The following is a 12,081-nucleotide window of genomic DNA, read 5'->3' on the forward strand; positions in this document are numbered from 1 at the left end:
AAACATTTAGCACAGTCCCTTGTCACTCCTATGCACTCACTGGACCATCGCCATTATTACAATTCCTCATTTTATGATCATGTATCAGCTAATGCAAGCTCCAAGTGACTGAGCCTGAATCAGATCTTAATTAACCAGCTCAGAACAGTATAGTTATTCCATGTATGTTTGCAATATTAGTTGCTGCACCAAAAAACAATATTTAGTCAGTCTATAGCAACCCTGCATGAAAGCCACTCTTTTTCCCACAAACATACCTTAAAGTCAGGATTTTTGCTCTTATCCACACAAGGGGAAACAAACATTGGCCTCCCCCCTACATTCTTCCGGTCCAACTCCAGCGCCTGCAGGGCCGACTTCTCCTCCTTGAACTCCACGTAGCAGTAGCCTCGGAAATCGCCCCGGTTGCTGAAGATGGGACGGACCTCGGCCACTTCCCCACAGGCCTCAAAGAGCGGCCGCAGCTTCACGTCCGGCTCCTCCATGCTGTAGGGCAGGTTGCTGACAAAGACGGTGACGCTGTCCTTGCTGCTGTCGTGGGGCACCTTGGGCACGTCCCTCTTCAAGGCGGCGGCGGCCCTCTCCTTCTGCTTTGAGGGGGGGGTGACGTCTGCAGATGCGCTTTTCCCAAAGAGCCCCATTTCCTCTTCCAGGTCTGGTGCTGCTTCTGCAGCTGCAGGAACGCTGTTCTCAAGCTTTCTGCGCTTGGAAGGCTGCTCTACAGGTTGTCGGGAGAAGAGCAGCAACAATTAACTTTCCTCCCTTCACTGAGCCGGTCCCTGTACGCCCTCTTCCCACTGCAGACAGCCAGTCGGCAGCAGCGGCACGTGACCAACTCACTCCTCCCCGCTGACCTGCAAGCACCACACCTGCCAGGTCCATCTTGGCCCACAGGCTTGGCCCACCACGCTCTGGACTCTGATGACATGCGGGTGAGGAGGCTGACTCAAGTAGAAACAGTCCTCACTGTCTACTCAGTTATAGAAAAGGTCAAGTGCAGCTGGCCAATCCAAGGCCCCTCTCCCTTAAGGCTCAGGTCAGCAAGCATAAGGCTTGGGGACCTGCGTTTAAACAAGCACTTAGGTGACTCTGAAGTGTGTGCTTCACATGGCCACACTGGAAAGCTCTACAAAGGGTTTACTATTGTCTTGTGTCCTTCAAGAGAGTTAGACAACATTCTACTCCAACCCATCTCCCCACTTTCTCCAGAGGCGCAACACTGAAACCCATTTGGCATTGGACCCCCCACTTCCAGACCCTTCCACCAAGCTCCCACTGCTTCCTGATGAAGTCTAACCCTGCACACTGTATTCAAGAGCATCCCTGAGTGGGGCCCAGCCAGCTGGCCTGCCTGCTGCTGCAGCCTCACCACCCATGCACCTGGCCCCCAGCATGCATCGGGGCACACACCCAGTCATTTGCTGCTCAGAGAGAGTGCCAGGCTGTTTTGTGCCTCGTGCTGACACCAGCTCTGTCTGGCTTCCCTTCTTTCCCACTCAACAGTCACTCACTCCTCCCCGATGCCAAGGTGCACACATCACTCCTGAACTCTTTCTTGCAGGAGCTGACCCACTCATGCCTCCTTTGACTTCCACCATAATTCACATCTAACCTGCCACAGTCCTGACCACACCACCGCAGTCACCTGGCACGTTTGCCTTATCTGCTAAACCAGGAGCTCTGAGGGGCAATGAGCTACTGTGGTCATTTCTGAACGCCCCAAAAAGGTGTGCAAGAGAGGTCAACTGAATGATGGCTCCATTCCCATTTCCCTCTGGCTGACAGCTTTGTACCAGGAAAATGAACAGAGTTCCTTAATGTCTGGAGACAATTCTTTACCTTGACTGACTTTGCTCAAATAAATCTGACCCACACCTGCCCATTCCTGAAGTGGCATGGCTGACAGAAACACCGGTTGAAACTCTACCGACTCAAAACCATAGGTGGGGGCAAGAAGGCAGGTGTCTGTGCAGTGGGCTAGGCCAGTGGTCGGGAAACGGCGGCTCACGAGCCACATGCGGCTCTTTGGCCCCTTGAGTGTGGCCACGAAGTTTCAATTGCACTGTACATGCGCGCCCGCACATGGTATTTTGTGGAAGAGCCACACTCAAGGGGCCGCAGTTTGCCGACCACTGGGCTAGGCAATGGTACAGGATACTGCACCCTGGGCAGGAAGAAGGGGATGTCAACACATGGGACAGGGACAGCTTGGGGTACGGGAGCCCGTGGGGTGAGGATGGCACCACAGAGGGCAGTGGAGGCAACGGCGCAGTGGAGGCAGTAGAGCGCAGGTCCCTTGCAGGGCAGTACCTGGCACAGAGGTAGGCAGAGACAGGAAGGGTGATGGGGTGTCTTGCCAGCACCTGTTCTCAAATGGTTCAAGAAAAAAAGTTCTTCGTACTGTTTTTTGGGTTTTTTTGCAACTTCTCTGGAAGGTGAGTTGTTCCAAAGCAAACTTTCTGAAAAGCTTTACCTTCCTCGTCGCCGCGCCACTCTTTCTCAGCATCCTCATCGGCTTTGCGCTTGTCTGCGCCTCTGGCTGCTTTCTTTTTCAGCGCTTTCTTCTCAGCCCGGGCCCGCTTCCGGTGCTCAGCCTTCTCCTCTTCCTGCTGGGCGAGGGTGGCTTCCTTCTCCGCAGCCTGGAAAAGGGGCAGATGACGCATCACTGGACGGAGCAGTGACATACACTCCACCGCCTTGTAATGAGAATGGACGAAAGGGGCCAGGGAGTGGGATTCATACCCAGTGACAGGACGAGATCATGGAAAATGTGCTCACAACCTTCCCTGCCAGGGCTTTTCCGGCCTCTCAGGATTCCTCTCAAATCCACAGTATTTCTCACAACAGCCCCAGTAATTATTCACCAAGAGAAAGAAAAGAATCTAAGAAACTGGGGCCCTAATTGACTTGGGGGTGTTCATATTCCAACCACTAGGCTAAGAGGCTCTTCCTGTTTTTTCCTCTATTCTAGTAAATTTTAGGGCCAAAATTCCCCTACTACATAAAATAGTATTTACTGCTGGGGCTAAAGTTTAAAGCTGTTCTAAAAAATAACAAAAGACTGGTTTAAATATTGATTCAACTATGTCATAATAAATACTTTCTAAGCAAAAGACACGTTTTAGAAAGACCTCAAAGGTTTGACAAAAAATATCGCAAACACGGTCAAAACAGCGATCAGAGGATCCCAAGACTTCATATAGACAGCATCATTACCTTAATTCTCTGCTCATTAACACGGGCTAATCGAGTTTCCGTTTTCTGGACAGCTATATCCCAATCTTCTAAAGTACCTTGATAGAAAAAGAAGCAAACTTTCCATTTTGGGGTTTGGGAAGCTTTTCTTAATTTCCCCACCCTCAGGAGAGCTCTCCCCTCAGAGAGTCAGCTCCCCATTTCAAGGTGATTTCACTGAAAGTTTTCGAATTCCAATAGTCCTTCCAAGATGGGATTAAAACATCCCTTCATTTTCAGGAGAGACTTGAGAACCAGAATATGACCTATTACGGGTGCTCCCTGGCAAAGATTATGAAAACATTCCAATGTAAAAGGTATAAGACATGACAGTTGAGCATCTCAAATGATAAATGTTGAAATGTTTTGTCATTTGTTGTTGTTTGGATGTTTCATTTCAAGTTCTGAGGGATTCCCACCCAAAATCCAGACCACTGCCCAGGAATACATTGTCTATTTTCCTACTGGACACAATACTGAGGCTCTGAACTTCGCAGGTGATGCACACAGTACTCATTTGCCTCTGCTCCTGTGGCGTGCATGACATGCTGGAGCAGAGGGTCTCAACTGGAGTGATCCTGACCCCAGGGATCAACTGGAGTCATTTTTTATTGTCACGACTGGGGGCAGGGAGGTGTGCTGGCAACTAGTGGGCAGAGAGGCCAGGGATGCTGCTAAAGACGCTAGGATGCACAGGGTCCTACAAAGAATTCTGAGAACCCACGCTAGAACTATACAATGCAGGGCCCTCCTTGGATCTGGAGATCTCAGAGGATTCGATCTCATGGGGAGCGCCCTGTGACAGTCACGCCACTCACGGGGTAGCCGTGCACAGTCTGTCCTTACAGACTCCAAGCCGGAAGCAGAGCCGAGGGTCCTACCTTCTGTCCTCTCCATGGTGAGCAGCACTTCACAGACGTGCTCTGGGTAGTCACTGGTGCACTGGACGGCCCGGTGCAGAGCCTTCCTGCAGTGCTGGGTGTCGCCGTGTGCCCTAGGGCAGACAGCAAACAGGCTGCCACCAGGACAGAAGCAGAAGGCACACGAGGAGGGAGGGGCAGCTTCTCACAGGTTAGAGCCACAGGACCAGCAGCTCCGGCTCCAGCACCCTCCACATAAAGCTCTCCTCTGTACCCCAAGTACAACGTTGTAGCAAAGAAAACACTGTTGGTGTCTGGGTGCAATCTAATCTAGTTTTTTCATGGAACACCATTTTCACTTTCTAATGTGGTAAATATCAGAGTCCTAGATAACTCACATAAACAAAAGCTTGTGGGAGGGAGGCTCCTCAAACTTTTAGAGTGCCAACAGGTTCTAGACCCAAAGTTTGAGAACCTCTGACTTGAAGGAAAATTCAACAAGCTTTAATAGTGTCATCTCTGGGGGTGGGATTATAGGAAACTTTCACTTCTGTGTTCAAGATCTACTGAAGAACAAAGCTGGTCATATTCTTTATGTCCTCCCCATGTTATCAATATTACTGGGCATACCTTAAAGTCATTTTAGAGGTTTGTAACAGGGGCACTACAATTGCATTTTCATTTTTTAGACAGAAAAATCTCGAAGAATATACCCAAACAATTAATAGTGGTTACTACTGGGTCCATAATTGTAAATAATTTGGGTTTTTTCCTTCTGTGCTTTCTAGTATTTTATACTTTTTATACAAAACAGATATAATAAAAATAAATAGCTCCCAAAAAAGTCAAATAAAATATTCATGTCCAAAAATCAAAACAAACCAACCAAAAAAAGAAAAAAACACACCAAAATTTAAAAGAAACACATAGCTTTAACAGCCCAGACACAAAATACTATGTGCTAGGTTCTCTAGCCCGGCCCATTAAAGAAAGAGCGATGAAGGCAGGCAGTGGCCCATTGCAAGGAGCAAGCCCAAGCCAGCCGAGGTCAGCCGGGACTAAAGACAAGTTACTCCTGACAACGCACCGTCACCCCACCCAGTTCGTTACCTTTCCAGGTTGTAATACTCAAGCCACATGTTGGCATACTTGGCGTTTCCTCTGGTCATGATGCTGTCCCAGAGCTCCCGAGCTTTCTGCATGTTATTACACAGTCGAGCCTAAGATGACAAGGCCCAGTTAGGAAAGCACCTGAACCTGATGACACCAACACCCCTTCCAGAAGAGACTGCAGACAGACCTGCCGAAAGAGCCATCCCCTAATGATCACTGACATAAATCCCTGACATTCCCTAGGCCGCCCTCCGTGGTAACAGGCCCAGGCCAACCACGTCAGCCTTTCTGCAGTGACAAGCCTCAAGGTGTCTGCCTAGGCCTCTTGTTGAGAACAAAGAGTGGGAGCCCGTGGGCACCACAGTACCGACTAGCCGCTTTTTATTTTTATCAAACTTAATAACTATAAGGGGTTAATCTGAGAGGCAGTGTCGAGAAGAAAGTTTCATCCAGAAGCAAATGCCAGCCCCCCACTTACTGACTTGGGCAAGTTGCTTCATCTCTCTGAACCTCAGGTGCCTCATCTTGAAGACGGTGACACGAACCCCCACCCACACACTGCCCGGGAGGTGTTTCTTTGGCTGACTCCCTCAGAGAATAAAACACTGGAATCTTACAATTCTCTGAGCTGGCGATCAGGGCAGGTCCATGTCCTACTCCCCTGGGGGTCCTTGGTCCAATAATAACACTCAACTCATGATACCCTGTGACTATTCATCAAATCGCCTGTCTTCCACACTAGATTAAATCTTACCAGTGCAGGAAACTATGTCTACCTCACTTCCCCAGCACCCAGTCAAGTGCCTGGGCAAACAGTGCCCACCTGATACGCTCTCATGAATGAGACACTGGGAAAGGGCGAGAAGTACATGAGTGAATGCCTGGCATTCAGACTTTGCTGCACATCTTCTTCCTGGGAGCTAATATTTTCACTAAGATATAAACAAATGTGCACCAAGCTAGGTAAACAGCACAGGTCTCTACAGAGCCCGACCAGTGGTCGGCAAACTGCGGCTCGTGAGCCACATGCGGCTCTTTGGCCCCTTGAGTGTGGCTCTTCCACAAAATACCATGTGCAGGTGCGCACGTACAGTGCGATTGAAACTTCGTGGCCCATGCGCAGAAGTCGTATTTTGTGGAAGAGCCACACTCAAGGGGCGAAAGAGCCGCATGTGGCTCGTGAGCCGCAGTTTGCCAACCACTGGCCTAGACCATCAGCTGGGATTCTGACTCAAATTCAGCCACACTAGTAGACAAAGGCCCTTCAAAGGCAGAGGAAACCGACAGATTTGACAAAAAACATTTACCTCGATCCTGGCCCAGTTCTGCATGATCATGCAGCTTGGATCCCCACTCTCATTGAAACCTTTAAAAATAGAAGTCATCAAAATCAGAAAGTAATTTAAAGACCAAGAGCCTTTGCCTGAAAAGGCACCTCAACCCAGAGCAAGAAACACAACGGGACGAGCAGGGGGCCGGAGCCACACTTACGTTCCTCCACCTCCTGTCTCAGAAACTCCAAAGCACGAGTGAAGGCGGACCGCAACTCTTCCAGCTCTTTACTGGAGTCTGGAAGCAAGAGGGCTGCTTAATGAAACCCCGTACCACGCCTTCTTCTTATCGCACACCGAAACGCCCACGGGCCTGTTTATGCGCCTGGCACCGTGCTGGGGACACAAAAGTGAAACTGCCAGCCCCTGCCCTCACCACACGGTGGGAAAGAGACTGGAGCAGAGCTCAGCACGGGCAGTACACTGACAACAGTGAGCACAGGGTGCCGTGTGGGGTCCCCCCAGCCAGCAGAATGGCTGAAGGTCACATGCAAGAACAAGTTAGACGGGGTTCTGGCTGCTATTCTTTTTGAGGGGAAAGAGAAAGAAAAGGGAGTCCTGCAGAGGTTTAAAGATTTAATAGAAACACAGCAGTCTTACTTAGAGAACTATTTCGAACATACAGGAGGGAGGGAAGAGAAAAATACAAAATGAGACAGAAGCTAGCAGAAGCCAGCATAAAACCCAAGGACCATTACTCCCTTCCTTTACAATCCACAGCATGACTTGTTCAAGACTTAAACCGCTAAAGCTTTTTTTTTTTTTGCGGGGGGGGGGAGGGCGGGGGGTACCAATGGCTGGTCTATAACATTTGCCCAATCACAATGTACTTGGGCAACTAGAACATTTCACCAAAAGATATGTTAAGAAAAAGCAGTTCTGGTATAAAGCACAGGAACTTAAATACCTTGTTTGAAATCAACCCTTCTCCTCAGGTAATCAAGGTATGCTTGCCAAATCTCCACATAGTCAGTGGCCTGAATGAAGCCAGCACTCAAAGCTTTCTCGAAGGTCACTGGAGGTGAAGAAAAAGACAGGGTTTGTGGCCAATGAAAAAAGAAACAAATGTACAGTTATCAAGATTATTATAAAAACCTTTACTGACTATAAAATACTATATGATTCAACGTCACAATAAGATGCAATGAGCTAGAAAGACATGTTCAAGAGGACAGCTACTGCGGCAAGGCACACGCTGTGTTCTAGAAAAGGCAGTAAGAGTTCCAGGTCAAGTAAGTTTGGAGAAAAGGCTCCTGGAAGATCACAATAAACATCAGCATGTTAAAAAGCTCTAAGAAGTCAGAAATACAACCAGTTTACCTCCCACTTAGAGCCCTTTTTGTCACTACTACCCACTCTCCCAAGAACACCCTGGGAAATGCTGACTCAGTGGCGTCCTCAGAACCCTAGCTCTGACTTGGTACAAGAAGTTTTGAAGGCTTCCAAGAGAAACATTCGCACCAGAAATCACGTGATGGTCAGCTCCGTGTCTTTCCATGGCCAAGAGGTACCGGCTCCACAGGGCAACTGTCCAGGGGCAGTTTCTAACAGCACGATTATGTACAGATAAAACCAAGTCCTTTACTTTCAGCTGCCGGTCCTATGACAAAGAATTCTAGGGTTAGGAGATAAAAATTTATGGTTTAAAGTTCACCATCCACGAGACATTTCCAGAACCACCAACTGACAGACGGAATTTCCTTAGGAATGTCTCTCGTGACTGATTTCTTCAACAAAGAAATCACAAAAGGAGTGAGAGAGAAGAGAGGTGGAGTGGGCAACCTACGGATTAAATGTCCGATCATAATGTAGAGACCAAGTTTGGACCCTGATTCAAATCTGTTATACGCACATACTGAAATATTTACCAAGGAAATGTGATTTCTGGATTTAATATAAAACAACATGGAATGGGGAACGTAGGTAAGGTTATAGATGAAACTACATTAATGCCATTAGGTCATTGTTGAATCTGGTGATGGGTACATAAGGTTGCATTTCACTAATCTGTCTACATTTATGTGATTACATTTTTCCATAATAAAAGGTTAAAAAATTTTTTTAATTTAATCTGTTATAAAGTTTTTAATAGTAAGACTATGTAATCCTAAAACACTCGGAGAACTTCCTAAGTGACCTGACAAACGGAAGGAGGATGAAGGATAAATTAGGAGAACAGAGATGGGCAGCATACAACTAACTCTGAGCACTCTTATTGGTTTTCTTTAGACAGATCCCAAATTGGTAAAAGTAAAATGAAATCAGAATAGTTATCTTACTAGGTACTGACTGTAACGGATCCATAAGTCTGGAACCAGGCAGTTCTCAACCAGGGCACGCTCAAAGATCAACTGAATGCGAGCAGGATCGCCGATTTTCATCTCAAAATCGATGTATGCTTGATATTCGGCCAGCCTGGGAGCCTCTGCTTCCAACTGGACAAAGGAGAACAGCAAAGAAATTGAAATGAGCTGCTCGATACTGTCAGGAAGCACAACACATCTTCATAGTCAACTCTGCTGAGACTGGCTACTCCAAGAACCACCAATCCCCGCTCAGAACCTCTGCACATCAGGGCCCACAAAAGTGCCCCGTCACTCACTGCATTAGCTACAAAAGCTCCTCAAACCCTTTTCTAAATCCATCCCTGGACTACTGGGAATTTAAATCAGGAACTGAATGAAGGAGAAGCACCCTCGCCAATGACCAATGCAAGCCATCCTTCCAAAACAGAAGTTATTTCCATGGCCTACTGAGTGGAGGAGAGAAAGCAGCCACACTAGAGTAATCCGGTGCCTTGTGCTAGTTCAGGTTTCTCATTCCAAATACCAGCTCCTGCCAAGTACAGGCACATGCAGAAGCTGGAAGAGGTATGCTGAATGTTTATTGATCCAAAGACGTACAATCAAAATCTTTTTGAACAAAACCCTCTTATTCAACTTTTCTTTTCAGCCACACTCTGCTGATAGTCGAAACAAAACTGAACTGGCTGAGGCTGTCATTAATGAGGCTTTGTGAAATAAATTACATAAAATCATTTACAGGTAAGAGAGAGAGGGAGCACATGCAGACCAGCGAGAGAGCACACATGTTCTAAACATAGAAAGAAGCTGTCTTAGAGCTGCAGTTCCTAGTATACATGACAAACTAGTGACCCTGACACACTGTGCCATTGAAAACTACTAACACTGCTGGACTAAATATAAAAAGCATCCTGAAAATCACCAACAAACTCGTAAAGAAATACTAAGGACAAGGTCTACGTGAAAGTGGTTAAGTGAAGGTTAAGTGTTTGCTGGCCTAAGATATATTAAGACTTTGATCTTCACAGCAATCCTATGAGGCAGGTATCATTACTACCCCCATATTATTCAAGGCAAATGAAACACAAGGAGGCTAAGTACAAGCCCAAAATCAGAGCTACTAAGCGGCAGAGCTAAAATTCAAACTGGAGGTGGCCTGGCTCTCAGTATCTGTATTCTTTAGGCCACGAGAGAGACCAAAATCAAAGCCAAGGAGCCCCACAAACCACAAGCAGGATAAATACAAAGATACCCACACCTGGGCCTACGGTCATGAAATTGTAGGGCATCACACAAATCAGAGAGCTAGCAAAACCAACCAGAGGAAAAATAAGAGCTACCTTCAAAGAAGCAAGAGTTAGACAGACAGCTGACGTGTCATCAACAGAAGCCAAAGGCAGAAAGGTATCTTTAATTGCTGAGAGAACACAACTGTCAGTCTAGAATTCTATATCCTGAGAAATGAACTTTCAAGGAGAGCAACAAAGTTAAACTTTTTCAAACAAAAACCAAGAAAATCTGGAAAATCTGTTATGAGCAAATGTCCAGTGTGGGAGCTTAAAGGAGAGACGTCAGGCAACAGAAAAGTGATTCCAGATGGAAAACCTAGGACGCAGGGAGGAAGAGGACAGAACGCGGGACATGCATGCAGTAAATGTAAACAAACTAGACTGTATGATGCAAAATTAACAATGATGCCTGTAGATCAAACAAAAAGGCAAGAAATACAAGATCACAAGAGACTAAGTCTGAGGAACGGTAAATGAAGTTAAAAGTATTCTAAGACCAAGAAAAAGGAAAAAAATGCCACTTACAAATAATATTATATAAAAAAACACAACTACTGTCAACACAGAAAATCCAAAAGAATCCATCACTTACTTTTAATTTTATTTACTAATTTTTAGAGAGCGAGGAAGGGAGGGAGGGAGAAAAACATGGATTTGTTGTTCCACTTATTTTGCATTCACTGGTTGATTCTTGTATGTGCCCTAACCAGAGTTATCAAACCCACAACCTTAGTGTATCAGGATGATGCCCTAACCAACTGAGCTACCTGCCAGGGCATAAATTATTAATATTAGTAAGAATCTAGCAAGTTAGATAAAAAATTAAAAACAAATTACATTTTATATATCAGGAGCAACTAGAAAATAAAATCTTTAAAAAGATATAATGTGCCCTGGCCAGTTTGGCTCAGCGAATAGAGCATTGGCCTATGTACTGAGGGGTCCTGGGTTCGATTCTGACCAAGGGCACATGCCTGGGTTGCGGGCTTGATCCCCAGTAGGGGCCGTGCAAGAGGCAACCAATCAATGACTCTCTTTCATCATTGATGTTTCTCTCTCTTTCTCTCTTCCTTTCTTCCTCCCTTAAATCAATAAAGAAATATATTTTTTAAAAAAAGATATAATGTAAACCAGTGGGATGGCACAAAGAGGCCAGAAATAGATCCACACGTAAATGGACAGCTCATCTGTGACAGATGTGGGGCTGCACATGCGTGAGGGGAGAATGAATTAAGAGAATGAGTGCGGAAACAACTGGTTCTCCATATGGAAAAATGAAACTGGTTCATACTATACCCAAAAATCAACTCCAAATAGATACCTAAACATAAAGTATTAGATTATAAACGTTCAGAAAAAAATAGAGCTAAGTACATTAATGATTTTGGAGTATAGAGAGATTTCTTAAGCCTAGCAAAAGCACAAACAATAAGGAGGAGAATGATAAACCCATGTACATTAAAATTAAGACTGGGGGGGATTCTGCAATACCTACGATCGAAAGGAAGATTTAAGTTTCAGGACCCCCACAAATCAATTAGAAAAAAGAAAAAAAAGATAAACCAAAAGGAAAATGTGTCAAAGACACTTTTCACCACAGAGGCACTTCACCAAAAAAAGAAAATCTGAATGGCCAATCGATGTGAAAAGATGCTCAACCCCGTTAGTAATCAGGGAAATGCACATTAGAACACGTTTCAGACTCAACAGATTGGCTAAATGTAAGTATGTCAATATTCAAGGTAACAAAAGCTAGGAGGAATCCCAGGTGCTGCTGGAGGCTGTAAACTGACAACCTGGAGAACAGTTCCATTCCTAGGTACACACTTAGAGAAACTCGCTTCCCTGTGTCCAAGAGATACGTTCAATGTCCAAGCAACGCTGTGGCTCCTAGCAGAACACTGGAAATAACCCAACTAAGGACATGGATAGATCGTTTATATACAGACAA

General features: G+C 45.9%; 1 protein-coding gene and 1 long non-coding RNA gene across 8 annotated transcripts in view; one reads left to right on the forward strand and one right to left on the reverse strand.

Moving 5' to 3' along the window:
• SART3 (spliceosome associated factor 3, U4/U6 recycling protein) overlaps positions 1 to 12,081 on the reverse strand; it is a 34,127-nt gene that overhangs the window by 9,340 nt on the left and 12,706 nt on the right. For 5 of the 7 annotated variants that reach the window (XR_004974920.1, XR_004974919.1, XM_036354310.1 and 2 more), the window contains 11 exons: positions 8,818 to 8,973; positions 8,000 to 8,138; positions 7,446 to 7,553; positions 6,699 to 6,776; positions 6,515 to 6,573; positions 5,205 to 5,314; positions 4,116 to 4,228; positions 3,217 to 3,293; positions 2,474 to 2,639; positions 2,311 to 2,363; positions 258 to 713 (listed from right to left, as the gene is read on the reverse strand). Coding sequence is in view for 5 of the 7 variants with exons in the window: in XM_036354310.1 (XP_036210203.1) it covers positions 258 to 713; positions 2,311 to 2,363; positions 2,474 to 2,639; positions 3,217 to 3,293; positions 4,116 to 4,228; positions 5,205 to 5,314; positions 6,515 to 6,573; positions 6,699 to 6,776; positions 7,446 to 7,553; positions 8,000 to 8,138; positions 8,818 to 8,973 (1,515 nt within the window). In the remaining 2 variants the exon portion in view is untranslated. Of the gene's footprint in view, positions 1 to 257; positions 719 to 2,310; positions 2,364 to 2,473; positions 2,640 to 3,216; positions 3,294 to 4,115; positions 4,229 to 5,204; positions 5,315 to 6,514; positions 6,574 to 6,698; positions 6,777 to 7,445; positions 7,554 to 7,999; positions 8,139 to 8,817; positions 8,974 to 12,081 lie in introns of all 7 variants that reach the window. The other 2 variants (XM_036354312.1, XM_036354314.1) reach the window with 1 other exon arrangement.
• LOC118678519 lies at positions 717 to 3,606 on the forward strand. The gene is made up of 2 exons (XR_004974929.1): positions 717 to 959; positions 1,212 to 3,606. It is a non-coding gene; the product is annotated as an uncharacterized LOC118678519 (long non-coding RNA).

Source organism: Myotis myotis, unplaced genomic scaffold (assembly GCF_014108235.1).
Source record: "Myotis myotis isolate mMyoMyo1 unplaced genomic scaffold, mMyoMyo1.p scaffold_m19_p_20, whole genome shotgun sequence".
NCBI lineage: Eukaryota > Metazoa > Chordata > Mammalia > Chiroptera > Vespertilionidae > Myotis > Myotis myotis.